At 50.5% G+C, this 23,923-nt stretch overlaps 17 protein-coding genes across 17 annotated transcripts; 8 read left to right on the top strand and 9 right to left on the bottom strand.

Annotated features, from left to right (window-relative positions):
- Positions 1-26: 26 nt before the first annotated feature.
- N7468_003296 (uncharacterized protein) lies at positions 27-683 on the bottom strand (the record flags this gene model as incomplete). The annotated part of the gene is made up of 3 exons (XM_058472593.1): positions 27-215; positions 298-582; positions 639-683. 3 exons carry the CDS (start codon positions 681-683, stop codon positions 27-29), a joined length of 519 nt encoding a protein of 172 aa, XP_058331596.1.
- Positions 684-1,181: 498 nt separating this feature from the next.
- N7468_003295 (uncharacterized protein) lies at positions 1,182-2,042 on the top strand (the record flags this gene model as incomplete). The annotated part of the gene is made up of 4 exons (XM_058472592.1): positions 1,182-1,221; positions 1,276-1,465; positions 1,536-1,890; positions 1,920-2,042. 4 exons carry the CDS (start codon positions 1,182-1,184, stop codon positions 2,040-2,042), a joined length of 708 nt encoding a protein of 235 aa, XP_058331595.1.
- Positions 2,043-3,717: 1,675 nt separating this feature from the next.
- On the top strand, positions 3,718-5,718 carry N7468_003294 (rRNA-processing protein MPP10; the record flags this gene model as incomplete). The annotated part of the gene is made up of 1 exon (XM_058472591.1): positions 3,718-5,718. One exon carries the CDS (start codon positions 3,718-3,720, stop codon positions 5,716-5,718), a length of 2,001 nt encoding a protein of 666 aa, XP_058331594.1.
- A 55-nt stretch (positions 5,719-5,773) lies between these two features.
- Positions 5,774-6,559, bottom strand: N7468_003293 (uncharacterized protein; the record flags this gene model as incomplete). The annotated part of the gene is made up of 1 exon (XM_058472590.1): positions 5,774-6,559. The coding sequence occupies one exon, from the start codon at positions 6,557-6,559 to the stop codon at positions 5,774-5,776; it is 786 nt and encodes a 261-aa protein (XP_058331593.1).
- Positions 6,560-7,191: 632 nt separating this feature from the next.
- N7468_003292 (DUF1761 domain-containing protein) lies at positions 7,192-7,710 on the top strand (the record flags this gene model as incomplete). The annotated part of the gene is made up of 2 exons (XM_058472589.1): positions 7,192-7,524; positions 7,576-7,710. 2 exons carry the CDS (start codon positions 7,192-7,194, stop codon positions 7,708-7,710), a joined length of 468 nt encoding a protein of 155 aa, XP_058331592.1.
- A 450-nt stretch (positions 7,711-8,160) lies between these two features.
- On the bottom strand, positions 8,161-8,856 carry N7468_003291 (uncharacterized protein; the record flags this gene model as incomplete). Its single annotated transcript, XM_058472588.1, has 3 exons — positions 8,161-8,185; positions 8,238-8,746; positions 8,797-8,856. The coding sequence occupies 3 exons, from the start codon at positions 8,854-8,856 to the stop codon at positions 8,161-8,163; spliced, it is 594 nt and encodes a 197-aa protein (XP_058331591.1).
- Positions 8,857-9,417: 561 nt separating this feature from the next.
- Positions 9,418-10,066, bottom strand: N7468_003290 (thioredoxin peroxidase DOT5; the record flags this gene model as incomplete). Its single annotated transcript, XM_058472587.1, has 2 exons — positions 9,418-9,764; positions 9,826-10,066. Coding segments are annotated over 2 exons (588 nt in total), but the record flags the coding sequence as incomplete, so codon positions are not given.
- Positions 10,067-10,853: 787 nt separating this feature from the next.
- Positions 10,854-11,480, top strand: N7468_003289 (putative mitochondrial protein sorting (Msf1); the record flags this gene model as incomplete). Its single annotated transcript, XM_058472586.1, has 2 exons — positions 10,854-11,006; positions 11,061-11,480. 2 exons carry the CDS (start codon positions 10,854-10,856, stop codon positions 11,478-11,480), a joined length of 573 nt encoding a protein of 190 aa, XP_058331589.1.
- Positions 11,481-11,948: 468 nt separating this feature from the next.
- N7468_003288 (uncharacterized protein) lies at positions 11,949-12,969 on the bottom strand (the record flags this gene model as incomplete). The annotated part of the gene is made up of 2 exons (XM_058472585.1): positions 11,949-12,711; positions 12,770-12,969. 2 exons carry the CDS (start codon positions 12,967-12,969, stop codon positions 11,949-11,951), a joined length of 963 nt encoding a protein of 320 aa, XP_058331588.1.
- Positions 12,970-13,251: 282 nt separating this feature from the next.
- N7468_003287 (ethanolamine-phosphate cytidylyltransferase) lies at positions 13,252-14,751 on the top strand (the record flags this gene model as incomplete). The annotated part of the gene is made up of 2 exons (XM_058472584.1): positions 13,252-13,387; positions 13,439-14,751. 2 exons carry the CDS (start codon positions 13,252-13,254, stop codon positions 14,749-14,751), a joined length of 1,449 nt encoding a protein of 482 aa, XP_058331587.1.
- A 175-nt stretch (positions 14,752-14,926) lies between these two features.
- Positions 14,927-15,500, bottom strand: N7468_003286 (monothiol glutaredoxin GRX5; the record flags this gene model as incomplete). Its single annotated transcript, XM_058472583.1, has 3 exons — positions 14,927-15,081; positions 15,137-15,419; positions 15,477-15,500. The coding sequence occupies 3 exons, from the start codon at positions 15,498-15,500 to the stop codon at positions 14,927-14,929; spliced, it is 462 nt and encodes a 153-aa protein (XP_058331586.1).
- Positions 15,501-15,900: 400 nt separating this feature from the next.
- N7468_003285 (putative para-hydroxybenzoate-polyprenyltransferase Coq2) lies at positions 15,901-17,007 on the bottom strand (the record flags this gene model as incomplete). The annotated part of the gene is made up of 1 exon (XM_058472582.1): positions 15,901-17,007. The coding sequence occupies one exon, from the start codon at positions 17,005-17,007 to the stop codon at positions 15,901-15,903; it is 1,107 nt and encodes a 368-aa protein (XP_058331585.1).
- A 56-nt stretch (positions 17,008-17,063) lies between these two features.
- On the top strand, positions 17,064-19,883 carry N7468_003284 (putative JmjC domain protein; the record flags this gene model as incomplete). Its single annotated transcript, XM_058472581.1, has 3 exons — positions 17,064-17,214; positions 17,525-17,818; positions 17,887-19,883. 3 exons carry the CDS (start codon positions 17,064-17,066, stop codon positions 19,881-19,883), a joined length of 2,442 nt encoding a protein of 813 aa, XP_058331584.1.
- Positions 19,884-20,005: 122 nt separating this feature from the next.
- Positions 20,006-20,657, bottom strand: N7468_003283 (uncharacterized protein; the record flags this gene model as incomplete). The annotated part of the gene is made up of 3 exons (XM_058472580.1): positions 20,006-20,100; positions 20,151-20,457; positions 20,511-20,657. The coding sequence occupies 3 exons, from the start codon at positions 20,655-20,657 to the stop codon at positions 20,006-20,008; spliced, it is 549 nt and encodes a 182-aa protein (XP_058331583.1).
- A 242-nt stretch (positions 20,658-20,899) lies between these two features.
- On the top strand, positions 20,900-21,432 carry N7468_003282 (cytochrome c oxidase assembly factor 1 family protein; the record flags this gene model as incomplete). Its single annotated transcript, XM_058472579.1, has 2 exons — positions 20,900-21,280; positions 21,343-21,432. 2 exons carry the CDS (start codon positions 20,900-20,902, stop codon positions 21,430-21,432), a joined length of 471 nt encoding a protein of 156 aa, XP_058331582.1.
- Positions 21,433-21,682: 250 nt separating this feature from the next.
- On the bottom strand, positions 21,683-22,634 carry N7468_003281 (mitochondrial 54S ribosomal protein uL3m; the record flags this gene model as incomplete). Its single annotated transcript, XM_058472578.1, has 2 exons — positions 21,683-21,789; positions 21,845-22,634. The coding sequence occupies 2 exons, from the start codon at positions 22,632-22,634 to the stop codon at positions 21,683-21,685; spliced, it is 897 nt and encodes a 298-aa protein (XP_058331581.1).
- A 381-nt stretch (positions 22,635-23,015) lies between these two features.
- N7468_003280 (uncharacterized protein) lies at positions 23,016-23,735 on the top strand (the record flags this gene model as incomplete). Its single annotated transcript, XM_058472577.1, has 1 exon — positions 23,016-23,735. One exon carries the CDS (start codon positions 23,016-23,018, stop codon positions 23,733-23,735), a length of 720 nt encoding a protein of 239 aa, XP_058331580.1.
- Positions 23,736-23,923: the final 188 nt, after the last annotated feature.

Genomic DNA, 23,923 nt, shown 5'->3' with positions numbered 1-23,923 from the left:
TCCAATGGTAAATATCAACCCTTTTCTTAAAGTATTGCTCCTGGAGTCCAGGCTTCACCCACTCGCTTGACAGCTGCGATAAACCGTGGATTTAGTACTTGTTGGCAGGAGGAAGCTGATCCGACAGTTGACCCAGAGGTTGGGGCATGGTCATCGGGAGAGTAAAAAGGGTTTTGGAGGAGTTGGATGTATGCAGTCTGTAAAGCTCGGAAAGCCTAAAGAACCATTAGCGGAGCCCCAAAAATATAAACATGCAAAACGTCCCACGATCTTCGCTTGGCGATAGGGGGAGCTTACCGGCTTGAGGTCTGCTTCCTTTATGCCACTAACTGCGGATCCAGCTGACATCGCAGTCTCTGTGCCGAATAAATCTACAATGATTAATAGCTTTACCCTTGTTGTTGTAAGCCAGCCGTATGCTGCCAGTCTCTCATCGATGGCATGCAAAAGACCAAGATCCTGGTCAATAGATGTCTGCTTTTGGCGGATATCGAAAATATCGAGGCAGGAATTGAGTAGAAACGAGAACTCGATCATGGAATCCGAGTAAGGAGGGAATAGCTCGATATGAAGAGGGTTGTCCTATTCAGTTTTAGTTTGGGATTCCTCCTTTACTCCGCGGGAGGGGAGAAATCTACCGCTTTCCCAATGACCCCGATGCAGGCAATTCTTGGGGCTGCCATTTTGTAAACGTTGATCGCCCAATTAGAGTGCCTGCCAGATTCTCTCGGGTTCGAGACAAACTGAGTACTCCAGTATATGACAATGAGCCGCAGCTACCATTCTAAGGAGTCGGCCGGGCGAGGGGGTGCGTATGCGGGGCAATGCGTGGTTGCGAGTTTCCGCAGCTCCTAGTTGATGAGCCCGCTGAAGTGGCGATTGCTTTGGCGCCTCATATATTAGGCTACAGTGTCTCGACCCAATCACAGCACACTCAAATGCCTTTATGAGCGGACTTGGCTGTGACAATACAATACGTACTAAGACTGTATCATATGGCCTATATACCAATAGAAAGAGCCATATTTGATTATGTCATGTAAATTACATTGACTTATTTCATACCTTCGTCAACTCTCCCATCGCCCTTCTATTCCTTCCAAAACCAAGCAGAGTCCTCCTGACGATACGATCGCCTCCCACAGGTCCTCGTCGACAACCCTCTCGACACGACCGATACCATGCTTCCTATGGTGAGACCTGCTGTCACTGGCGCCTTGGGTATGCTATCCTGTTACTGAATGTCGGAATCTTCGATTAATTGGCTATTATCAGCGCGCCCCAAGTTGGCGCTCCGGCTGCGTCCCCAGCACGTCCTCTCCCTCTCTACCACTTCAGTCAAGTCGGCAACCGCATTGGAGCGCCAATCGTCACCGGAACGGCCGCTCACGGCGTCGGGGAAAGTGCGGTCTGAGGTTCCTCTGGCCAGTCAAGAGAAGAAGGAGGGTGCCATGCAATATGTGCTGTATGTACTGCTGTAGTCCCTGGGGCTATGCTTTACCGCTTCCATTTCTCTAATCCCTTTCTTTGCGCAGTACAACTCTCGACCAAGTTGCCAATTGGGCTCGCCAGAGCTCTCTATGGCCCATGACTTTCGGACTCGCCTGCTGTGCTGTTGAGATGATGCACCTTTCGACCCCTCGCTACGACCAGGATCGCCTTGGTATCATTTTCCGTGCTTCTCCGCGTCAGTCTGATGTTATGATTGTAGCTGGAACACTGACAAACAAAATGGCGCCGGCTCTTCGTCAAGTCTATGATCAAATGCCCGACCCTCGATGGGTCGTGACATGGGTAGTTGCGCCAATGGAGGCGGCTATTATCACTACAGCTACTCGGTCGTTCGAGGCTGCGATCGGATCGTGCCCGTGGACATATATGTCCCTGGATGTAAGTGTTGCTCTGCACTTGTCTCTCAGGCCTTTGGCACCGCTGACCTCCGTTTAGGCCCACCCACCTCTGAGGCCTTGATGTATGGTATCTTCCAGCTGCAGAAGAAGATGAGGCATACACGGATCACAAGAATGTGGTATAGGCGTTGAATACTAAGGCCAAGGGAATACCTCACATCTTCCTTCAGTGGCACCGCCTTGAGTTCCTGGAGTATTGTGTTTCATAAACGTGTAAATCAATCTTGACCAATGTTTGAGTCTTACTATCCGCACAGTCATGTGTTTTATCGAATACCTTGCGGCGACTAATACTTCATATTGTCATTCGGTGTGCGTAGACTCACATTGCTTGTTAGACCTCGCTGACTTGGGAATGAACCGTGCGAGAGATGGCGATTCATCCTTGGCAATGCACACCTGCTCGGTGTAAGATGCCTATTTGGATTCCAAGGGCGTGAGAGATGAAAGCCTGTTCCCTATAGCGCTTTCTCAGACTCTGAAAAGGCCCCAGTAAGGGTAGTCCGGCCCCATATAATGCGACGGCTCGTAGATCTACATGGGGGCAGGCGGTTGATCACAGGCGAATACTAGGGATACTAGCCAAATCTACCAGTATACTGCTTACTCTCTTCTACAGCTAAGACCTATCGCAATGTCGAACTTGCCTCATCATGGGTCTCAGTATATTCTTGAAACCCGGCACTGGTTCAACTTATGTGGAAAGATGGTACATTGAAAGCCGACCTCGGGACAGCCTTCGCATTTTATCAAGCTGGCTAATGCCGTAGGACGCCGAATTCAGTAAACTGCAGCACATATATGTCCCTTGCAAATGGATGAGGGTGAATATTCCCCGCTAATAGTATTCTCAGCTTTTCTTTTAGCCCACTTCTCGACCCTTCTAGTGAGTTTGAAGCTATGAAAGAGATAAATCGACCCTCATTCATACCCTAGCCCAGAAGAGTGGCAAGCTTCGGGCATGTTGAGCTTTTCGAAGTCAAATTCTGTCTGAGTTTCTCTAAACTACTCAGTGATATATACGAATTACAGGACTCCATGGCCTACGGTATCAACCTTCATACTACTTGTATGTGATATAGGGCGAGGCGCTTTTTCCTTGGTCAAGACGTCTACAAAAATACGCTAGCAGACCAACTGCTTGCTCATGCGATGACCCCTATTGGTTATACTAAGCGGATATATTTAGAGCAAGGGGCCACTGTCGAGTTGGTTGTTGGGAGGCAGCAGGGGTACTCCGTAACATACAAAGGCGTAGAAGAGAAGTTAGCTGGGCGGTGGAAATGGAACGCACTTTTTTAAATTTATATGTAGCGTTATGTACCTCGAGATGCATCTGAACATGCACTAACCATGCTTTTCGCTGCACATCCTATCACCCAGCTACCATGGTTTAGACTCCAAAAAGGAGACAGGGCCCAGTCAAATTAAACCGGATCTCATTTATATTGAATGCTAAGATTTCATGGCAATCCCGAAGAATAGAAGGCTTCAAAGGTTTGGCGTAGATCAGCAGTAGAGAGATGGACAAGTGAAAGATATAGATACGCTAGAATTTAAATCGGGAGACAAAGTGGACGTTCCAAGCAATTGACACTATTATAGTTCAACCGGATGTACTGTGTAGATGTACGTACGGGTGGATGCCTTCCACGGTTAAAGTAGTTCCAAGGTTCCAAAGTTAAAGTGAGCACGATGACTAAGAATTTGTTATCTTATCAACACCATTCCTGATTGGTCTGTGGAACGACAATATTTTTTCCTCTTTTCCTTCTTCTTTCCACTGTAAGCTCTCAGCATCCACGCAATGACGGAAGGACGGGTCGAGGCCAGGGCCTCGCTGCCTGGCAACGCGCTCCCAGATATTCTGGAAGCTCCATGGAATTTCTTGACCCCTACTCACGATTTGCACACCATCGTTGCAGATTCAACGAAACGCATATTGGACCCACTAGCCGCTTCTGTCGTTCATGATCAGTCTCTTCGGCGGCAGATTAACAAGAAGCGCAGGAGAACGGCTGATGGACTGGAGTCCTCGAACCCGCACCTTCAGCTCAAAAGTATCTACGTTGATGGGTTCACTCCCCATCAGATATGGGAGCAGGCTACGAGAATCCTCGAGGCTGCCGCTGGCGAAGTTGACCGGGACGTATCCCTAATCGCCATGGACTCCTATGAACCGTCGAACGGCAAAGACGATATATCGGAATATACGGATAGTGTGCTGGAGGAATCTGATGGCTTATTAGATGAGTCGGACTCTGTGTCGGATGACGAGGAACCGGCAGAGGTTGACCATTCGGAACAAGATGAGTCTGAGGATCTGAGTGACATTGGAATGGACGACGAGGAGAAAGAATCGAAAGCATCTGAGGAGGAAACCGGTGTTTTTATTGAGGATCGCTTCGGTCTCAATGATGGGTTTTTTTCGATTGATGACTTCAATAAACAATCCGAGTTTCTTGAAAGACAGGATGCCAAAGGAGAGGCTGAGGACGACGGTGACAGTGACGAAGAGGTCAACTGGCATGCAAACCCGCTCGAAAAAAATACGTTGTCACAACATAAACCGGTGGAACTGGTCACCGATGGCGATGACGCTGACGACGGCCCAACCTTTGGCAATGCTGATCTCTACGCCCCCTCAGACGATGAGTCCCTGGAGGGAGATGTCGATACCCCTGACTGGGTCGATACGAGTGATATCAAATATGCTGACTTTTTTGCACCACCGCCGCGAAAAGCTTCGTCCAAGAAACATCGCGCATTACCAAAAACCCAGCCCGCAAAAGAAATCCATGACGAGGATATTGAGCGTGCCATGGCTGATGTGCGTCGAGATCTATTTGATGACGAATCAGACGTCGAGGACGACGAAGCGGCGGCTGAGAATGAGGGTCCACAATCCACCCACGAGAGACGAAGAGCGCAGATCGCAGACGAGATCCGTCGACTAGAAGCTGCTAGCGTTGCAAAAAAAGAATGGATGCTCACTGGTGAAGCCAGAGCCGTCGAAAGACCTGTCAATTCCCTCATCGAGGAGGATCTCGACTTTGAGCGAGTTGGCAAGCCGGTACCCGTCGTGACCAACGAGACAACAGAGGATATTGAAGAACTAGTCAAACGTCGAATTCTCGCCAAAGAGTTTGATGAAGTGGCTCGTCGTCGCCCAGGTGCCATAGATACAAAGCCCTCAAGAGGCAACCGCTTCGAGTTGGAGGATACGAAGCCTCAGCAGAGTTTAGCCGAGCTCTACGAAGCCGACCATCTGAAGGCTACTGATCCAAGCTACTCCGACTCCAAGGATCGAAAGCTCATGCGGGATCATGCCGAAGTCACCAGTCTTTGGAAAGAGATCAGCTCTCAACTGGACACCCTCTCCAACTGGCACTATAAACCCCAGGCTCCTCAAGCGAGTATCAATGTTGTGACTGATGCCCCTACGGTAATGATGGAAGAGGCTCGTCCAACAGCGGGTCACTTGGGAGAGTCAGCACTTGCACCCCAAGAAATCTACGCACCAGGCGATGACGGAAAGAAGGCCGGCGAGCTGGTTTTGAAGACCGGTGCTAGCCTTTCTAAGGATGAAATGAGCAGGGAAGAGAAGGCACGGGCCCGAAGACAGCAGAAGAAGGCCAAGAAGAGTGCGAGTGCCAGTACCCACAAAGCAGGCGCTGCTTCCCAGCTGGTCTCGGATTTGAAGAAGGGCGGAGTCAAGATAGTGAACAGGGAGGGACAGGTTACGGAAATGGATGGAGGCAAGGTTGGAACAAGCGCCAAGAATAGCGCTGATACCCTTAAACTCTAAAACACGTTTGGCACCATAGTGTGAATTATTAACTCATTCAATTGTTCGTCCTTCATCATGTATGCTTGGCTCGTATCCTGTAAAGAAAAATGTTTTCTCTGCTATATGAGTGGGCGTTCGGGTCATCCTGGACCTCCTCCACATGAAACGCCTTCTTAGCCGCCTTCATGAAGCGTAAATCTGCACGTCGTCGTCGCTTGAAACAGAAGTAGCAAACCGAGTCTGGACCGAGAAGATCTTGTAGGGTAGTAATAAGAAGGGGAAAAGCCGGCTCGAAGTAGACACAATCGGCTGCCAGGATCACTTCAGGTCTGCGCGGAATATGATCCGGGATAGGTTCGCCCCAATTTAGCACCGAAGCCTCGACGCTTGATCCCAATCCATTTAGCTGGATGTTTTCCCTCATCAAAGAATACATGGGTTCTTGATCGGTAATATGGATAGGTGGGCTGATCTGACAACCCCGAGCAATGGCAAGGCCCACTAATCCCCCGCCGGCGCCAAGCTCTACACTGCCCGTTGTTAATGAAAGTGGCTTCCTAGAGGGGTGAATGCAGACATACATGGACTTGTTCAAAAGCTGAGAAGAGTGTCGACGAAGCAGATATTCAGCCAATATCATTCCGGCCGGCCATAGCTGTCCACCACAGCCCTCCTTCAAATCCTCCTTCAAAAGAAGCGGGTCCTTCAAGAGCCCATCGAAAGAAAGAGATGTTGTGCCTGCAGCTTTGAGTTCCCGCGGCGGAGCCAGTGAGCTAGTCAGCTCGAATGGGACATCGATGTCTGACCGTGGACTTGGGGGATCGGTCCATTGGGGCCGGAGAGAGGAGACAGTGGCCATTGAAAAGAAAATGCACAAAGAATCGACATGAGCGGATCCGATTTGTACGGGTCACATGATCCTCTGAGGTATCCCGCAAAACCGGAGGATGAATCGATGCAAAAGCTTACGGGCGGCTGGCTTTACACTAGAGAAAGCTGCTCATACAAATAATCCAGGCTGACTAGAAGGAAAGCAAAGAAACAAACTTAGGCCCGTGCGCTCGGGGCGGAGATCGGCATTCTAGGTTATCGTACATATCTGTTCCACAGGGGGATGCCAGCCTTGATTCCGAGGACCTAAGAGCGTCAAGGAATCCCAAGAATCCCACAACCTCCGCATTTCCAAGTTTCCGGGAACTAGTTCCAAGTACTAGTTCCAAGTGTTGGTATAAACCAGTTATGAATTACGGGTTGCATTTGACGCCCTTTTGCGACCCTGACGTCATGTTGTTCTCCGCATTGTAGTTACTGAATCATGACGACGTCACCTGCTTTAGCTTTGGCGGCAGATCCCAGGAAAGCTGTAGAATGAATGGTTCTTAAAGCGTCCCTTGGCCATCTCAAGCACTTACCCTCTCAACCTTTTCCAAGCTATTAATTTTTCACCATGACGACCTTGCACTGTGAGTAGCCTCTCGACGATTTAAGAGGATGGCATCTGATGAAGTATATGCGCAGATCTCCCCCCCCGTGAAGCCCTCTGCCATTGCGCTGGGTACTTTCTTCACCCACACGGCATCACTCGGGATCTTGGCTCCGCTCTTTGGCGATACCTATCACCGAGCCCAGGCGGCCAACTCGAAGGAAGAATTCATCAAGTCGAAGGAGGCCGCCGGAGCTGCCGCCGCATGGGGAAGCTCACTTGCTGGGAGCGCCGTGCAGACATATGGTGTCGCCGCACTGATTAATGCCACCGGAACCCTCAGCTATAAAGGAGCTGCTTACCTCGGAACGCTGATCTTCTTCGCAAGTTCGGCTCCAGGCGTAAGTCTCAATTTGTTTTCTGCTCTCACTTGCGTCTAACCTCTACTGTAGTTCGTCAGCCAGATCTTTGCAGAGAAGCGACCGCTGGATACAGTGGCCGTTGGTGCTGTCTCTCGAATCTTCGAGACAGTCGGGCTCAGTTTGTTCTTGACTTGGTGGGGAACTCGTACTCACCCATTCAACTAGAATTGAGGTGACAGTTGACCCCTTTGGCCCGGAATTCATACCACGCAATTATGCGACTCCCATGTTCGATATTGTACCAGATGATAATTCAAGCTTCCTAACACAAATGATAAGAGCTGAACGAATTCCATTTCTCAAACCCACGTAGCAGTCTTCCAAGGAAAAGCCCGTACATTGCAGCCCATCAATGAATACGAGCGTCTGTTGAGATAGTGCATTTGCGGCGACTCGATAGTATTGATTGGAACGAGTATAACTAGATTCTTATATGCTAGAGAGAAAAAAATATCATAATAAGAAGGGTTGAAAGCGGAGTTATCCGAGACCCAAGGAATAAAGAAAATTTAATTTGTTTCTCCCTAATAACAAAATACAATAGGGCTGCTCTCTCTCCCCAAAGAACGTAGGGGAAAGGTCAAGCCTGCTAGGTGGGGGGGGGGAGTAGTCTAATCAAGCAAAGGTGCGGCAAGGGTACCTAGATGCCATGTTAGCCATTTTCCATAATCCTCGAGGGCGAACAGACATACGCGTTGCCGTAGCTTTGCTCTTGTTCGAGCGCATACTTGGACTGTGACTCCTTGGGGGCCATGTTGATGTTGCAAGGTGTTGGGGGCAGGCCGTTTTCGCTCAGCACGCCTTGGATGTTCCTGTTATCCTTCTCAAAGAGCGCCGCCAGGCCTCGCTCTTCACCCTGCTCTTTGACTGTCGCCAGTTGTTGTTGTCCAGCATCTCCGACTTGCAGTACATCATCTTTCGGAGCTGCTTGGCTACCGACGGTAAGCAGGCCCACGGCGTCAGCCTGGCTTACGGTGGAGAGCTGGGCATAGTTTCTCCGGACATCTCGTTTCCAGTATGGGTTGTCTGCTAAGTCTCCTGCAGGAACTGTGACGGGGTCGTCGTACGACAGGGGTGGCAAAGATCCCGGGGTCGGGAGGCGATATTGGGAGTTCAAAGGCACACCGTTCGAGCGATTGGGTGCAATGGCAAGGGTACGGCGGATCCGCTCCCAGATCCCCGTAGATTGAACAGTGTATTTCTAAAGCTGTATTAGTGCGTGTCTGGACACGACTATGGCATCCAGCCTACCTGATTGACAGCGATGGCGCTTGATGCCGACTTAGCGGCTTTCAGGATATCGCGGGTCATGATGAAGAATCTGACCTGCACGCAATTAGCGACACAGAAACAAGTGGTGGCAGTAATACGCATTTAGAAAAACACAATTCTGCGCTTCACTAACCTTGGAGTCCACTCAGACCGTGAGAATTGGGTTGGCCGTCTCAAATAATGAAGTTGCCGGTACAGTAACGCTGTCTCCCCGGAGGTGCGAATGGGGGTCCGGACTATGTTTCCCCGGTCCCCTCCACGGCCATCAATTACTAATCGGCATATCAATTTCCGGGTCACCCATGACCATCCGCAGATATGCTGAGGATGCTAGCATCTTGGTAGGGGCATATATTGCCAGAGAACCCTAGCCGGTACTAACTGGACGAATCCAGACAGCATGGTACTGACCTGGACTCTACCCAATTCAACCGAACGAATGATCCAGATTTGTAATGGAGTTTTTGAGTTACAGAAAAGCAGCACTCCACAGAAGCGCAAGTAAGGAGGGTCATATGGAATTGACAAATCTTCTCTCCATTGTATTTGTGTGAATTTACTATAAGTATGGCGAGACAATTCGAGGCCAGAACAAAGCATCTAAGCTATTTGGCCTCTTCCTTGGCATCCTCGGGCCCGGTTGTTTTGGCCACGAGGTTCTGAACAGCAGCCAGAGTCGCGTCTGGCCCCCCCCGCTTCACGAAGTAAAACCTTGCCCTTCTTGTCGACAGCAAAAACGCCTCGAGTAGTACCTTTGGGAGCCTTTTTGAAGCCAATGGCTCCAATTAATGTGAAGGCTGGGTCACAGAGAAGCGGATACGGGAGGTTTTGTTTTGTAAGAAAAGTCGTGTTGGCCTTTGGGGAATCGGCCGAGAGGCCATAGATGGCCAGTCCTGTGGAGGTGAGAAGCTTGTGGTTGTCGCGAAATAAGCAAGCTTGCTTCGTGCCTATAGAGCAGGTGAGATGGCGCCAGGCAGGTTGATGGGATACAGAGGGGGAGGGATTTACATCCTGGAGTTGAGGCTCTTGGATAGGTGAAGATCACCACGCCAGCATTGCTCTCTTCAAGAAGGCTCCGAAGGGAGGTTTTCTGGCCATCATTGGTCTCTATTTCGCCCCCAAATCTTTCCAGGTCAAGGAGATCATCGACTTGAGGAGCGACCTGCTTTGAGGCGGGTTCCGGTGCCGGGGTTGCTGTGGATTTGTCCGATTTGACCTTCTTCTCCACAGGGGTGGTGCTGGGGCTTTGCGCTTCCGGAGTTCAACCATTATGGACAGCGTGGCGACAGAAAGGTGGTGGTATAAGGGGGTGATGGGGGGGGTTGGAAGGGGAAAAATATAGCCAGACGGTATATAGGCAAGTACCACAAGCATGATGTGTTTTCACTGTTTACACCAACCCCGTAACTAGAGAAGCAGACAAAAGCATCACCATGTCTACCAATGAGGGACGATGTTGGAATGGTTTCACCAAACTATGAGCGATTCCTCATACGCCCACAACGTCGCACCCCTCATTCCACTCTCTTATTAGACATGGGAATTGCCGTTACGGGATGGAAGGAGGATATTAGTTAATTGCCTCCTCCTGGTACGATATCATGCTATGTACTCGTAATTTCGCATGATGTGCCATAAATGCACAGAAGCAGAAACTCTCCAATATTGGATACCTGGCATTGTGGCCCTTGACCAGCTTGGGAGGTAAAGATCGATTAAAGAACCCCGAAGAAGAGAACGCGACTTACATAAGCCGGAAACCCCCGACCTCGGACCCACGGCTCTTTTGCGGGCCCTGACCCGGCGCATGAAAATCTCGATTTGACGTTTTCCTCGCCACCCGAAAAAAGCCTACCCTTTAAAATCCGTATCCCCCCGTGGAGACCTGAGATCTCTAGAAAGGTCGTCTCCATATAAAAGTTCCTCCTCAAACTCCTTTCTCATCCTGTCCCATCCTGTCTCCATCCCGTTTAACCCGGCCTTCCTCTGAACTTCGTCTTCCCGCCTCTGCGACAACTGCGAAGAGTGTGCACACGATGAAGGTCTTTTCGTCCATATGTACTTTTGACTATTCATGGGATGAGGTTTCCACGGCGAACTGGCGCAAATACTGCCCGTGGAATGACAAAGCAACCCATGTTGTTGGCGTTGACACCATCTCAAGAGTCATCGATAGCAAGACTGGCATCGTAAGTGTCACATGCCTCCTTCTTCGAGAGTAGCAAACTGACTATACTGGGCAGCTTCGAACTGAACGCCTCATTACGTGCAACCAATCAGTCCCGCAATGGGTTCTCTCTCTGTTTGGTGGATCTGCTACCTCACACGTATACGAGGTCTCCTACGTTGATCCTGCCGCCAAAAAGGTGACCATGTGTTCCACCAACCTGACATGGTCGAATGTTTTGAATGTTCGGGAAACCGTGGTATATCAGCCGTCAACCATCTCGCCTTCTACCAGTACGCAATTTGAACAGGAGGCCAAAATTACTGCCCTGTGTGGTGGCTGGCAGAAGATCAAGAACAAGGTTGAAGAAGCGAGCGTGGAAAGATTTCGGGAAAACGCCAAACGAGGTCGTGAAGGTTTTGAGACCGTTTTGGAGATGAGCCGGCGTGTTTTTGGAGAGCAGAGAGATCTTGAAAACATCCGCCTGCAGTCATGACGCCTCGTACTTTGACCGACATATCCTTCGTCCGTTCCTCTTTGCGGTTATTTTTCATACCGAGCAATTTGCATCCATTCCAGCGTTCTTATTCAGCGTTATGAAGCCTGGTGTCACTTGGAGTTTCCGGTGCTCTTGTTTTTTCTTCACTCAAACTGTGACAAGCTCATCTTTACCTTTCGGACTACGTTGTCGACGGGGTTGAAAAGTCCCTCTACGCACCTCACCACCCACACTGCCCCCACAATGTGGGTATGGCCGAAAGAAAAGGAAAAGAAAGAAAAAGAAAACTCACGATTGTCTTGCGCATCCCTGATTCTGCCTGTTTCTCTTTTTCTGTTGTACTGTTGTAACTCGTGATATCCGCTATGATACAGATGCATAGAATATAAACTTAGAGCCCAAACTTTCAACCAAACGCCGTCATCAAGATCGTTTCACTGTTTATATCGTAGCGCCCACCCAGAACTAGCCCAGCAGCCCACCAAGGACCACTCGACTGACCCCCGAGGTCTCGTTCTTTACCGCATTTCGACTCGCATCCTCAAACTCCCGCACGGCACCAGCGACCATAATCTTTCGTAACTTGGCATCTGCTTTGGAAAACGCCTCCCCTAGGGAAACAGTACATATGGAGGGTGACGAGACCAATTTGGTTATACGACTATAGCAGTCAATCAAGACCTCACACAAAGTAGCAAATGTCTCAAAAAAGTCTGGCTCGAAAGGTAGGGATGGGGTGAGGAGGTAGGTATATTCTTCACCCGGTAGGAGGTCCGAGGACTCGGTGAGTGGGAATGATATCATGGAGGCCGCTGCTGCTGTTGATGGAGAGGTGATGTTGCCAGAAGTGCTCTTGAGATCTGTAGGGTCACTAGACTGCATAGGCAGGCCAATGTCCGTCGCCGAGCTAGCTCTGCGAGTCTTTGTACCTGCATGTGCTGCTCTCTTGAACATCTGAGGGATACGTGCCCTTGCAAGACTTGATGAAGAGCTGCCATCCGGAGGATGAACCTGCTGGAAGGCTTCGAACTCGAGCAAAAGAGCGTTAAGGGTCCGCATATATTCGAAGGGAGTCGAGCTGACGTCAAGGATCGGGGGAAGCGACAAGCCTAGCAGGAGATAGTTGACAGCTCGGCGAGATAGCTTGCGCGCTTCAAAATATGGCAGGCGGCTGATGTCAGTGCGGGAAAAGTGTACCGTATTAAACCAGTAGACACGACCCTCAAGGCTAACGCCTGGTTAGCTTAAGTCAAGCCCAGAACAGAAAAGAACAGGAGAACTCTTACGCTTTTCGTAGGTAGTCCAGCGTTGAGATGCGTTTGGCTGCCATCTCGTGAATCTGTTGATAAATAGCCCCTGCACTCTGAGGGCCAAAGGGTCCTCCTCCACTAGACGAGGGGACGCTGCTTTGGCCATTGTCATGGCCGCCAATCGATTTTGCAGTATCTCTCCGCGCCAAATTAGGGGTAAATGTGGCTGAGATCATGGTGGTTAGGGCAATAAGACAAAGTAGCAAGGCACAAGGGGTTAAAAGCTGATCGTTCCGATAAAGATAGCCCCAGGGGTATCCCCACATATCACGCCCCTCTTTTCCCGGTCTTCCCTGTCCCCTCATGCCCCTCGCCTAACCGTTGGTCCTTTTTTTTTTTCTTTTGAACTTTTTTTGCCCGTTAAAAAAGCCATATTCCCAACTCACAGGACATCGCCATGAAATAAATCCCAGAAGATACCCCAAACCTTATAATTCGAGACCATTCACATACCAGAAATGATGCCTGTGGATACTACACCCCTTGACGAACAGATCCCCGAACCGGGTCATTGGCCTGTTGATCCTCAGGAAGATGTACCTATCTCCGAGGATCGCATCTGGGTCGATGGATGTTTCGATTTTAGCCACCACGGTAAGCCCCAAGTCCCTTGGTGGGGGCTTGGTTGCCTAACAATGCTTGTAGGTCATGCCGGTGCAATGCTTCAGGCACGTCGTTTGGGGAAAGCCCTATACGTCGGGATCCATTCGGATGAGGCAATTTTGGAGAACAAAGGGCCAACTGTCATGTCGTTAGACGAACGGTATGTCTCATCTCTCCTCAGTCAGCTCACAGGCTCTCTAATCCTCCAGCTGAACCGCAGGGTCTCGGCAGTCAATGCCTGTCGGTGGGCCACTCAAAGCGTCCCTCATGCCCCTTATGTGACATATCTGCCTTGGGTCTCTCACTATGGCTGCAAGTATGTAGTCCATGGAGACGACATTACATCAGACAGCGACGGCAATGATTGCTATCGATATGTCAAAGCGGCCGGCCGTTTCAAAGTTGTTAAACGAACCCCCGGGATATCCACGACAGACTTGGTAGGCCGTATGCTACTCTGTACTAAGAATCATTTTATCAAGTCTGTCAAAGACACGCTCGCAGGAAAGGAGGGATCGGGGAGCCCCGAAGAACGAGAGGCATCTGCTGCTGATCTTCTGCAGAGGATTCGAGACTATGCAACCGACGAAAGCGGCCTTCAACCTGGTCCACAGGTCTGGACATGGACAGGAACCGAAACTGCAAAGATGGACCATTTGGTTGAGGAAGCAGGTGTCTTTGAGACTCTAGTGGATGGGAAGGGCCCTCGGCCCGGACAGCGCATTGTATATGTGGACGGAGGGTTTGACCTGTTTTCTTCAGGTCATATTGAGTTCCTCCGCAAAGTCGTGGAGATGGAAGAGGCAGAAGCCCGTCGGCGAGGTTGGTATGAACCTGACCAGGTTGCTCTGCGCGGTGGGGACGATTACGGCCCAGCATACATAATTGCTGGTATTCATGACGACGGTGTGATCAACCACTGGAAAGGATTGAACTATCCCATCATGAACATCTTCGAGCGTGGTCTCTGTGTTCTCCAGTGCCGGGTAGGCGATCCTAGGAATTTCATGTCAACCCGCCTGCTGACCCTTTCTCAGTACATTCATGCAGTGGTGTTCTCCGCTCCATTTTCCCCAACTCAGCCCTACCTGGAATCTTTGCCTCTAGGCGTACCCAGTGTCGTCTACCATGGACCGACAACCTTTATTCCATTAACATATGACCCATATGAAGCACCCAAGAAGATGGGTATATTCCAAGAGGTGGAGCAGCACGCCTTTCAGCATGTAAATGCTGGAGAAATCGTGGGCCGAATCTTGAAGAGTCGAGAGGCATATGAAGCACGACAACGAGCTAAGCTCCGAAAGGGAGTCGCTGAAGATCTTGTCAAGTCACAAGAGCAGGCCCAGGCTTAGTGCTTCTAGGTACGGATGGAGCTTGGAGTTTTCAGCTACCGAGGATATTGTACCCCCCTAAGAGTTAAGAGGCTATCTTATTTGCATTTCAAGCTACAGTTGAGTCCAAACGATAGAAGAGTTCAAGTATGAAGTATTGTACAAAAGCTGAGAGGTTTATCGGGCATGCGCGACTTTACTGATCAGCTGCCACCAAAACGTTCTTCGCTTCAAGGAGTTTGGCTAGCTCTCCATTTTGATGCATGGACATCAGGATGTCGCACCCTCCAACAAACTCCTTGTCTAGATACAGCTGAGGAATAGTGGGCCAGTCAGAGTATTCTTTCACGCCTATAGACACATTAGTCTCGATACCCTTGATCGATGCTCTGGACAGACTGTTTACCTTGACGTAGCTCTGCATCCTCGAGGACGTTGAAGGCTACGAATTTCTTGGGATCTACACCCTGTAGTCCCAGGATCTGAATACTTGCTCGTGAAAACCCACATTGAGGGGTTTCGGGAGTACCCTTCATGAAGAGCACCACTGGAGCTGAAGAAACGGCTTTGTCAATTGCGGCCTTGGTTTCTGAGGAGAGAAAGCGAGCATGGAGAAGCGAAGGAAGTGGAATGGCCGAGGCAATAGGGCGCACTGGCATCGACGTCGGCCGCGATAGCGGGCGGAAAGCCTATTGAAATGTAAGCTAACCTATCCTGGGAAACCATCGAATGAGTTGATTCTTTACCGCGAAAGCCGTCCGGGAAAGCATGATGAACTTTGGAGGGGTTGAGGAGTTTGGATGAGAAAAGGTCGGGGGAAGAGGGATTGGTAATGATTTCACTGGGTTCCAGGCGCGCGGCAAATTGGCCCCACATGGTCATAACTGGTCCGACCTGGGTACTTTGAGCTTCTATCTTAGAAGTCATATTGCACTTTCAGCTCTAGTTTACACATGCGAACTTCCTTTGAATATCGTTCTGCCTCCAAGGTTGCTTTTCCCAAGAAAAGTCTAATATAGTACAGGGACAAAGACTAGCATACATCGTACATGGCTTTTTTTTTTTGGGCGACCCCGGTCAACTTGTCGCAATGATCAACGTGCTTCCAGAGTCTCTTCATCATCATACAGCCCCAGAGACTGGGACCAGTATTCTCCGAGAAGGCCCAAACTAATCCCCCCCGCCTGTTAGCAAACATCCATTCTTGAACCACCACCAGCAGTTTGAAACACTCTTGAGCTGGACTTTCCAGATCATAAGACCTAGAGACAAGATTGCGCTGCCACAGCTGCCAACAAAGAATACCGGTCCACAACCTGCAGCAACGCCGGCGACCCCAAGGAGAGCTACTTGACTAGCCGCGAGGCCTGTAAGGACGGCCTTCGTGTTGTGCTCATGGCGCAGAGCGATCGATTTGATCCCGGCAGCCACATCGTCTTTAATATCCATGTGCGCATAAATCATATCATAAAGGACTGTCCAAGCAATGCAGCTAGAGTATAACGCGCCTGCCGCCACCAAAGCATCGTGGTTAGTGAGTAAATCAACCCCCAAGGCTGGAAATCCCATGATGGCGCCCCACGAAAAGGCCAAACCAAGCACAACCTGAGGATAGTGGGTGACACGCTTGGCCAATGGATATGCCAGCACGATGGGGACGCTCGGTATGCCGTACCAAAGACATTTGGCTGGGAATTGCAGTAAGATTCCGAGCCCAGCCAGGAACTGAGTACCTGTGAAAGCCAAGGCATTCCTGGGGGAGATTGCTCCCCGTGCAATAGGCCGGAACTTTGTGCGCTCAACATGAGGGTCGAGGTTGCGATCCCACAGGTCATTGACTGCACAGCCCGCGCCGCGCATAACCAAAGCTCCAGTGAAAAATAAGCCTATTGTCCCAAATACCTCCAATGGCGTTGCGGAGCCGGCCATCGGGGCGGCAAGCAGGGTAGAGAAAAGAGTTGGGAAGAAGAGGTAGTATGTTCCTGTAGGCTTATCCAATCGCACCAGCTCTGCGTACGGAATCCAGGATGGAGGCAACGAAGCGATCAGGCCAGTCTGGGGTGGAGTGTAATGCGTATGGTTCAACGGTTGTGCTTTTAGCGATCCGACTTGGTTCTCACTCGATTGTGATCGTCGAACTTCGAATGGGACGGGCCTGGTTGGGGGAACTGGCCTAGTTCGATTGATCAAGCACGAACTGACAGCCGGCAGAGATCCATGGTGCCGACCGGATAGGCGGGTCCGTCGCAAGAGACGGACTTGGGTCGACAGAATCATTGCAGGAGGCTGTCACTCAGTAGATTAATACCAGGAACTTCATTTCATTGTTGGAGATGGAAGTGGTAACTATGCGGGAGCAGAGGACGTTCAAGGAGCCGCGGGAACTGGAAAGAAAACCCCGGAGCCAAACCAAGTTAAGACTTACTCCATTTTCCGCAGACGCGTTCTCCCGCAGATACGCCTTCATGGCTCTGGGAAAGGACGGTCCTTGAATCGGTTCCTCCATGCCTCCTTCCATCCTCGTTTACGACTCCCTCGTTCCACCTGTACTGTCATTTCGCACGTCCAGACGCGCACTCACGCGCGTCGGTCGAAGTTTACCGCGCGAACTTCCGTCCTCTTCGAACCCTCATTCTCGACATCCCGATAGGACACAACTGAAAACGCCTTGGTAGAATTTATTCCTACTGAAAGCCCGAATCTTCAAGAATGAAAGAAAACTTGCTACATTCTGCTTCCTGGAACTTGGACTTCACTTGGAAGCTTCTTGCAAGTGACGACTAAATCGCCCTAGTTCCAACGATTCTAACGACTCCGCGCCATGGTGCTTCCCCGACCAGCGCCGGCTTCATTCAAGCCATTCCCCCGGATCTGGATATTAAGAAGATAGTGGAAGCCAACGAACACTTTCGATTTGTCGATCGGATCACGTGCGACTCGATCAATAAGGAGTCTTTTGAGGCGCTCGAACGATTGATTTTGCTTTGGGTGGTCTTGTTAGGTAGGCCTCTGGTCATAGATGGCTTTCAGGAGTTCTTGTGCCAAGATCTGTTTTCAGCAACGTGGCTTAGCCAAAATCACACAAAGAGTAAGAACCCGAGTCCTTTATCCTCCAGCTGTGAAAGAAGCAATCTGATGACCTGACTTTTTGCTTAGATGAAGAAGCGCAAGACCTGACGGAAAAGAATCCATTGCCGCTGAGTGTGAAGCATTATTTGAATGAAATGCCCAAGCTCGCAGAAAGAGCCGCTCGCCTTTATGAAGTTGAGGATAGCGGGTCAAGCAGAGGTCCTCGGGCCCAAAGGCTTTATTTGAAGGATATGGATTGCCCGCCGGACTGGCACGAATACCTAGCCCGAATCATCCCACCCTTTCTTTTCTACCTCAACCAGGGCCCCAGATCATTCAGCGGGCCGGGCTCGGGAAACGTTAACCTTTCCGATCTCCCGACTACGAAAGACGGCGAGCCGATTGCGGCTGCGGGGGATCTAATGAGCTCATTACCCCATGACATGCGAGCTGCAAATCTCATGTGTTACATCGGACATGAAGGGACATACACCCCTGCACACCAAGAAATGTGCGCGAGTATTGGCCATAACATCATGGTTGAAGCGTCGGACGGCTCTGTGGAAAATCAGAAGCAGACTATGCCTGGATCATCCATCTGGTTTATGACCAAGACTCCTGATCGCCGTACGGTCTCCAAATACTGGACTACGGAACTCGGTCACAATATCGATCTTGAAGACCACTTTGCCCAGCTGGGCGCATGGATGAAAGCACCATTCGAAACCTACGTGGTTGAGCAAAAGCCGGGGGATCTTATTCTCGTTCCGCCACTGGCTGCTCATCAGGTTTGGAACCGTGGCACAAGAACGATGAAGGTAGCTTGGAACCGGACCACCGTGGAGACCTTGGAGATGGCCATGGATGAAGCCCTGGAGCATGCCCGGATAATTTGTCGTGACGAGCAGTACAAGAATAAAGCAATCGTGTACTTTACTCTCCATCGGTACCACGCACTCCTTCATGATAAGTCCGCTGCTATCGACCATAAGAAAGTACGGGCCCTGCTAGGAGACTTCAAAAGACTTTTCCAGCTGTACAAGGACATCTTGCTGTCAGAGATGTTCTCGCCAAAGCTTCCCGGCGACAAAATTATTGAGACCATTGAATATCGTGGCAATGTCACTTGCTCCTATTGTCGATGTAACATCTTCAATCGATTTCTCACCTGCCCAACCTGCACTGCCGACGAAGGCGTAGCCGGTGAGGTCGATGATTTCGATATCTGTATGGATTGCTACGTGCTTGGTCGAAGCTGTCGTTGTATATCGAGACTCAAATGGGTACAGCAATTTCCATTGAAGGATCTGCGCGACCAGTATGCGAAGTGGCGGAATCTCATACTCTCTTTCGAGAAGGATGACCAAGAGAGCGCCAGGCTGTTTCCTCCCCTACACAATGCCCACTCCCAGCTACCTCGTAAAACAGTGGCCCATATTTGCCAAGAGCAACTGAGGATCCGGCCTTGGATTGATTGGAGGAACAAGGGCGATGAGTCCTCATCGGTCCATTCTGACCCACAAGAGCAGCCAACAAAACGACGCAAGATGAATAAGAAACGAAATGCAGCTTCCTGCCATATGTGCAAAACTTGTCACCCTGCGTGGAAAATGGCCCGGTGCGAGAATTGCGAGCAACATTACTGTTTCGCCGATCTGTTCCGCGCGTTTGACACCACACCCCAGAACGTCATGGAAGATACTGTCTGGATATGTCCGCAGTGTTCTAAGATCTGCAACTGTTCATCCTGCCGCCAAAGCCCGTTGATGGACCCATACGTTCCCAGGCGGCTACTTCTGGGTCACGACACGACAAAGGTTGCAGATAGACGCAGTGTAGAGTCAATGGTCAGCCTCCTCTTGCCGAATTTAAAATGGCTGCCACGGCTTGAATCAAGCAATCATGCTCACCAAGAGAAACAATTGGTGGAGAACCAAACTCGGAATCAAAAGCTGATGGGGAGCCCTGTTTTCATGGAATGGAAGCAGCAGGTTTCCTTGAATGGAAATGACGGGGCGCTCCAAGATCAAAACTATATACCTGTCGATCCCCAGTTGCAGCTCGACAGCTCGACACCTCGCTGATGAGCTTGGCGGGCTGAGTCTTACAGGCGCTCATTTCTTACGTAGGGATATTTTGCCTAATATTGGATTGCAATGCCATGAATAGAGTGATGGCAGATAAGTGGTTGCATTATCCTTCATGTCTAGGCGCCCTTGTAGTCGTACTGAAGATCCTTGAGCGCCGAGAGGTCCACAGAAAGCATAACCCGTCGCGCAAGGAGAACAGCCGCAAACATTGCTATGCATGTCAAAACAAACGATGAACAGGTAAAATAGGGGTTGACTCACCTCCAGGTACCAAGTACAATATCTCCCTCTCGGTAGCCATGAAGCAATAGAACGCTAATACTCCACATACGGCACTGTTTACGGGAATGACTGCGGCTTGAGCATGAACTCTCAACTCATCATGTGCGGAAACTGGTTTTTTCCCCTTGCGATCTGGATAAAGAGGAGAGTATCGCATGAAACACGCAGTGCCGAACAAGGAGACTACACTCAGAAGCGACCACGCCTGCTGGACGACACTTGAAGCTGAAAATAAAGACGGCCCAAACGCAAGGGTTGAGGCCAGTGGCAGGATAGTAAAAATTACCTGGGAGAGTGTTAAGCAACATGAGGACGGACAACGCTGGGTAGAGACTATACATTGTATTGGGCATTGCGAGCATCATTCTGATGCTGCAGCTGCAGGATGATCTGTTCCTGCTCCTGTTCGTCGAGTTCCTCTCGACCCGAGTCTCCATCGGATTCCTCGGGATAGTGGAACGCCTTGCGAAGTCGGATTGCAGCCATGGGATTGAGCAGGATGCAGGTGATGGGCGATTTTGGTTGATGGGGAGATCCGGTCGAATTGTTTGCGCTGTTTGGATGCACCCGAGATCTACTCTCCTCCTGCAACCCACCTTTGTCAACCTGCGATCTTTGATTCTGGACGGCTGAGCTACTTTCCTCCATGTCTCTCCCTCGAGCGTTCGCTCGGCGCGCAGGGCTCTCTCGGCCCTGTCGACTCCGCTCTACCCCCCCCGCGACGCACCATGATTCCAGCCCCCGGCCCAAATACGGGCCCACTGATGGAACGACGAGCTGACCGCGAGCTGCCAACAGTCAACCCAGCGCGACGCTGGCTTTGGACATTCCCTATCTTCGCAGTGGCAGTTGGAGCCGCCATGTTTGGGATCTTCAATTATCAGAAGTCCTCTTCAAGTGTGGTCAACAGCACATTGTACGCTCTACGAACATCTCCACGGGCCCGAGAAATCCTGGGGGACGAGATATACTTTGCGCAACAAATCCCCTGGATCAGTGGAGAGATGAACCAACTACATGGGCGCATCGATATCTCCTTCTGGGTGAAAGGCACTAAAGCCCAGGGAAAGATGAGGTTTCGCAGCATCCGACCAGACCGGATGAGCTTCGTAAGTCAGCGCCGTTTCCCCTTTCCTTTTGTGGGGCCAAGCTAATAGTAGGTTTTGGGTAGTTCCGAACTGAAGAATGGAGCTTGGAGACCGAAGATGGGGATGTGGTGCAATTGCTAGACAGCGACTTTGACCCGTTCCAACAGCAGTGAGCGGGTCCAGTCGACTTTGTACAATACAGGATGCTTCGTGACATGCATTTATTTAGGTGTTGGAAGGGAAATGGATTCTGTTCCTCCTCCAGTAAGCGAAGCGAAAAAAAAAAGAAAGCGAGGGGAAGAGTGTATCATGTAATGTATCATAGATTTTATAAAGAAACGCCGCTCAAATGAACCCGTATGCTTCGAACAGAGTGTAATAGTACAGAATTCCCGTCTCCGGGGTGTAATCTTCTCACAACACCTACGCAGTCGCATCTGCAGGCAAAGCTTCCGCTTCAATCCGAGGCCAAGGCTTCTTGATTGCGTCTTGGATTCTCACGGTGCACCCCTTAGGACCGCTGACCGCACCTGATGAACGAATTAGTTGGACCATCTCTGACAGGATCTTGGAGGATATCCTTACCACTGACAACCACGATCCCCGCTTCGGCGTCAACTTTGAGAATCTTCAAGTTCTGGACAGTGTTCTGGTGATTGCCCATGTTTCCAGCCATCTTCTTGCCCGGGTACACACGAGAACCACCACCTTGGCCCTGCCCAGACGAACCCATTGAACGGTGGGTCAAACTGACACCGTGACTACGGTCCTGGCCATGGAAACCATGTCGCTTCATAACACCCGCAAAACCTTTACCTTTGCTGTTGGAGCGAGCGTCGACAAACTGGCCCTCTTGGAACCAATTGGCTTGAATACTCGCGCCGACAGGTAGCAGGCCGGACTCGTCCTTGACACGGAACTCAAAAATATGGCGTTTAGGGGATAAACCCTGAGACGAGAAATGGCCTAGCATAGCCTTGGTAACATTCTTGGGGTGCTTCCAGCCAGCACCAACCTGGACGGCCCAGTAACCGTGCTTCTGGCGAGTCTTGTGCGAGACCACCTCCACCCGGTCGAGCTGCAAGACTGTGCAAGCGGTGCGCTTCCCTGTTTCCGGATCGTATACGGCTGTCATGCCTTTCTTGATGCCAATGGCACCAGTTCGAAGGGGTAAAGAATTGGCCTTGCGAAGGAGAGCTGCGGTCGATGTAGACTCGAGGATGGGAAGACCGGGGCCGACATTGAAACGACTGGGTTTGGGCGTATTAAGGGATTTGATGCCGAAGTTTCGGGTTTGAACCTCAAATTGGTTCAAATATCCTCCTAAAGAGAAGGTAGGGAGCTGCGAAAGCTTCCCTGATAGACGCGGCGGCATGTTTCGAAGACGAGAGCTTGATTATGGAGAGGGTCTATGGTTGCTCCGTAGAGACGAAGTTTTTGGCGGACGGCTGAGTCAGCCCCTGTAACTAACTAACTAACTAACTAACTAACTAGTTAACTAGTTAGTTACCCGTGGACGTTAACTAGTACAAGCACTGCTCCAATGCGAGCATGAGGCGCGATTAGCTCTGACTGTACTGGCATTCTAAGGAAACGTAGAAGTCGTCGCACCTACAGCCTATCACTGTCGCAGGCTTGGAACTACATAGAACCGATCGGCTGTGCTCCCCGGGAAGGATCGCTCGGATCATTGGCGGCAGAAAAATAAACCCATACATCCTCCTCTCGTCTCGTACCGGACAGACCAACCGGCCTAATGTCTCCGTCCTCTATCTTTTCTCGAGGGCTCTCTCAGCCCACGAAGCTCCTCCAAAGATCTTTATATAGAGGCGCGCTGCCTGCTCGGCAGCCGCTTCTCAGCCGCCCATCCCTACAAGCGTCACCATCACCCACCACGGTCAAGCCCCGCGGGCTCCTTTCTCCAACACGACTGTTTCAATTCCGGCCCTTCTCGCGACAACATCAACGCCTCAGCTCGGCACCCGGGCCGACATCGGCGGCAAAGAAAGAAGGTGGCTCGTTGGGAGATCGACTGCGCAAGTTGACGCAGGAGTATGGCTGGGCAGCACTGGGTGTCTACCTGGCACTCTCGGCTTTGGATTTTCCTATATGCTTCCTAGCGGTTCAGCTCCTCGGTGTCGAGCGAGTTGGCCATCTTGAACAAGTGGTGGTCAATTCCCTGAAGAGCATATTGCCATCCGTTTGGCCAAAGGCTGCAGAGGATGCGCCAGATCCGGATGGCGCATTGGAAAAGCGACGTGACGAGGCCAGTAAGTTTACTTTCCCGCCTGGTATTTGGCCGTGGCTCACAGAGTTCCCAGGCATATGGACCCAATTGGCCTTGGCCTACGCTATTCACAAGAGCGTTTTCATCTTCGTTCGAGTCCCATTGACTGCCGCGGTGACCCCTAAAGTCGTCAAGACTCTACGTGGCTGGGGCTGGAACATCGGGAAGAAGAAACTTAAGAGCCCGTAAATAGTTGCTCGTCTGTTTTTACGGGTTTGTAATTGCATAGCGGCAAGATAGAAAAGGTCCGAGGTGGTTTTTTTTCCTTTTTCCCTTTTCCCTTTCAATTTGTGTACATTAGCCATTTCCTCACAAGATCTAATCTCCCTTCCTAACTTCAATTCTACACAATACATGTATGATACAGCATCAGATCC

This window comes from Penicillium chermesinum (genome assembly GCF_028974085.1).
Source record: "Penicillium chermesinum strain IBT 19713 chromosome Unknown utg000003l:1.0-5111272.0:1.0-5115320.0, whole genome shotgun sequence".
Classification (NCBI taxonomy): Eukaryota; Fungi; Ascomycota; class Eurotiomycetes; order Eurotiales; family Aspergillaceae; genus Penicillium; species Penicillium chermesinum.
This window is presented reverse-complemented; position numbering and strand designations above follow the sequence as displayed.